This window comes from Lactuca sativa, chromosome 2 (assembly GCF_002870075.4).
Source record: "Lactuca sativa cultivar Salinas chromosome 2, Lsat_Salinas_v11, whole genome shotgun sequence".
In the NCBI taxonomy this organism is placed as follows: Eukaryota; Viridiplantae; Streptophyta; class Magnoliopsida; order Asterales; family Asteraceae; genus Lactuca; species Lactuca sativa.
This window is the reverse complement of record NC_056624.2, coordinates 194,132,517-194,135,957: the sequence shown is the minus strand read 5'-3', so window position 1 is coordinate 194,135,957 and position 3,441 is coordinate 194,132,517. Positions and strand designations below refer to the sequence as shown.

Genomic DNA, 3,441 nt, shown 5'->3' with positions numbered 1-3,441 from the left:
TCATTTTTAACGTTTATTGTCTCTAAATTGATTAGCCCGAATCTGTGGGCGTTATAAATCTGGTTGTTATACTTGTATGAAAGACCTTGGTTTGACCCATTGATAGCTTATTTTATTTCCTTATTTTATTAGTTAATTTTTAGATTTTTAGATTTTTTTATTATTATTGCATTGCATATTCTTTATTTTCTTTATTATGGATCATACCGGGTGCTTGTTATGTTGCATGAGATATTTTGTAGGTTTTTTCGGTGTTTGTTGCGGTTGCGGGTTGATTGGGGACGGGCTTAGTGGGCTCCCGAGGCATTATTGGGCTTGGCGGAATCAAAGAAGAAGAATTGGGCTTTGAAAGTTATTGGCTTGGATTATTTGGGCTTGTGAAGATGGATCATAAAATTCTAATTTTAGGCTTGGAGCATCCATTTGGTGGCTAAATGATGATTGGTGGATTCAAATTACCTGGACAAAGGGGGGACCAAAGGAATCTTTGGTAGTGGAAGGGTGGAGTGGTGGCTTGGTGGACCAATGGCAACACAACAACATTTGCGCGGGTGGAATTTTCTCCGCGCGGGTACCCGCCCAACTGCCCAGTTTGGGCATTTTGGTCATTTGGCTCACCATAATTCTTAGGGATCAGATCTAGAGGCTCATTCACGTTTTTCCACCATTGGAGACCTGCAAGAGGCGATTTTGGGAGCTAGAAATCATTTCCTTTCATCTTTCCAAATCTTAGGTAGTTTCTTTATGCAATTAGATTATTGTTCTTGTTACTTTGTTGCCATGAGTGGCTAATACTCTTATTTGGTTGACTTTGGCTGAAAACCAATGAATGTTTGTGGGTTTTGAAGGATTTATGTTGATTATCAATTTATTTCATGTTTATGATTCTAGTTTGCAATTCTTATGCTTATTTGATGCTTTGATCATGAGCTTAGTATTTGATTGAGCAATGGTTGATTTATTTCATTGATTTTGCATTGGATCATTGAATTTATCTAGAACAAAGGCTTTATGATGGTAGAAATCATCTCTAGCTTACGAATCATATCTCCTTTATGGACGTGTAAGCATTTGACATCCTCTAGGAATTGGGGATTCCTTCATTCTGAAGGCTAATTGATTTCTTGGGATTAATTGCTTCAATTGACCCTTGATCTTAATTAAGAAGGTGTGTTGTGGGCTTCCCCAACCTCCATACTACCTATGAGGAATCTTAGCATATCATGCTTCATGATTGCTATAACCAATTTGGGATGAAGGATAAGCTTTGTATTAGATCCTAATGATAAACACACAAATGTTCATTGTGTTGAATTGCCTTAGTTAACTAATTATTTCCAACCTTTGAGCATCTCATCAAGTTGCTTAATTGCAAGGTTTTTAGTTATTCAAGTATTTTAGTTTTCAAGTAATCAAAAAACCCCCTCTTAGTTTAATTGTAGTTAATTAGTTTAATTTCACTAGTTCTATTGAATTGCATTGGTGATTGAATACAACCATTTCCCCGATGATCGATACCCCTTTTTACCATTATATTATGTTTATTTAGCAATCAAAGGGTGTAATTTGCTTGGTGGGCTTGACATCCCACCACCCATGACGGGCCATTATACGGATAAGTGTCCCACACTTGGAAGTGAACCGGAAGATGTGAATGCAATGGGCGGATATCAAGGTCAACCAAGACCCATGTGATTTCAAAACAATTTCAACCCAAATTGGAGGAATAACAAAAACAACCCTTATCCACCAAAGTAAAATCCGCCAAATCTTTTGATGAGACCCCAACATCCACAATACCAATCCCAAAAACCTCCATATTCACAAAATTCTTATAACTCTCCAAATTACCAACAACCTCCACAACAAGGCCAATCAAGTGGTACCCATCAAATGAGCCTTCAAGAACTTGTCACTTCTCTTGCTCAAAGCCAAACCCAATTTCAACAAGAAACCAAGAATACTTTATCCAACATTCAAGCACAAATTGGAGACTTGGCAACCGCTTTAAAAAAGATAGAACAAAGGGGTAAACTTCCATCACAAACCGAGAAGAACCCCAATGTGAGTGCCATCACCTTGCGAAGTGGAAAAACACTTGGAGAAATTCAACCTAAAAGAGTTTCAAGAGAAGACGAAGATGAAGTGATCATTGTGGAATCTCCAAAAGTTTTAGTTCCTCCAAAGGAACCGGTTGAGCCAAACGTTGATCAACCCGACTCTTCCAACAAACCCATCAAACCATTGGTCATACCACCTCACTTCCCTTCCCGGTTAGCCTTTTCCAAGAAGATAGAGGAAGAAAATGAATTATTTGAAACTTTTCGCAAGGTCCAAATCAACATTCCACTATTGAATGCTATTAAGCAAATTCCAAGTTATGAAAAATTCCTTAAGGATTTATGCACCAAGAAGAGAAAACTCAAGGCAAATGAAAAGATTCAAGTCAATGCAAATGTGTCTGCGGTTATCCAAAAGAAGTTACCTCCCAAATGCAAGGATCCGATAATATTTTCTATCCCTTGTACCATTGGTGATTTGCATGTCGAAAGTGCCATGCTAGATCTTGGAGCCTCGATCAATGTGATGCCATATTTGGTTTTTCAATCTCTCAATGTTGGACCTTTGGAAGAAACTGGAGTAATCATTCAATTAGCAGACATGTCAAGTGTGTCTCCAATAGGAGTGTTGGACGATGTGTTAGTACAAGTTAATCAACTTGTTTTTCCGGCGGATTTTTATGTCATTGATCTTGAAGAGAAGACTCCTTCCAAATCATCTATGATCCTCCTTGGAAGACCTTTCATGCATACCGCTCACACAATCATTGATGTCCATAAAGGAAAGATAACTATGGAGTTTGATGGAGAAACCATTCACTTCAACATCTTTGAAGGAATGAGGTACCCTAGTAACATTTCTCCATTGTATCGGGTTGATGTGATTGAGCCAATAAACAGGATAAGCCTTAATGTATGCACAGACAAGATAATCATGGAAGATGATTGTAATCCTAAGAGGGAACCTCAAAGAAGATTGGATCCTCCAATGATGGAAGTGGTCAAGAAGAAGATAATTAAAAGGTTCAAAAGGTGAAAAAAAAAAAAGAAAAAGGCATTTCATGACAAGCACATAACCCAAAAACACTTTATTCCGGGTCAAAAAGTTCTTCTTTGTCATTCACGCTTAAAGCTATTTCCGGGAAAATTGTGATCTCAATGGCATGGACCTTTTATTGTTATAAAAGTGTTTGATCCTAGTGTGGTTGAAATCCAGAGTTTGGAAACAAACCAAATCTTCAAAGTGAATGGGCACCATTTGAAACTATTTTGTGAAGGCTTTGACACGGGAGAATTCGACAACGTAACAATGGAAACACCGATTTACGAAGGTTGACGGAAGCGGGGCTATGACTTGGCAAAGACGTTAAATATTTTCATT

The 3,441-nt window shown here is 37.9% G+C and overlaps 1 protein-coding gene across 1 annotated transcript; it reads left to right on the top strand.

The window, feature by feature from the left end:
- The first annotated feature begins 1,776 nt into the window (after positions 1-1,776).
- Positions 1,777-3,096, top strand: LOC128132445 (uncharacterized). The gene has a single exon (XM_052769022.1). The coding sequence runs from the start codon at positions 1,777-1,779 to the stop codon at positions 3,094-3,096; it is 1,320 nt and encodes a 439-aa protein (XP_052624982.1).
- The last annotated feature ends 345 nt before the right edge of the window (positions 3,097-3,441 follow it).

Coding starts and splice junctions, on each gene's coding strand:
- LOC128132445 (XM_052769022.1), top strand. CDS start 1,777: ATGAGACCCCAACATCCACAATACCAATCCCAAAAACCTCCATATTCA.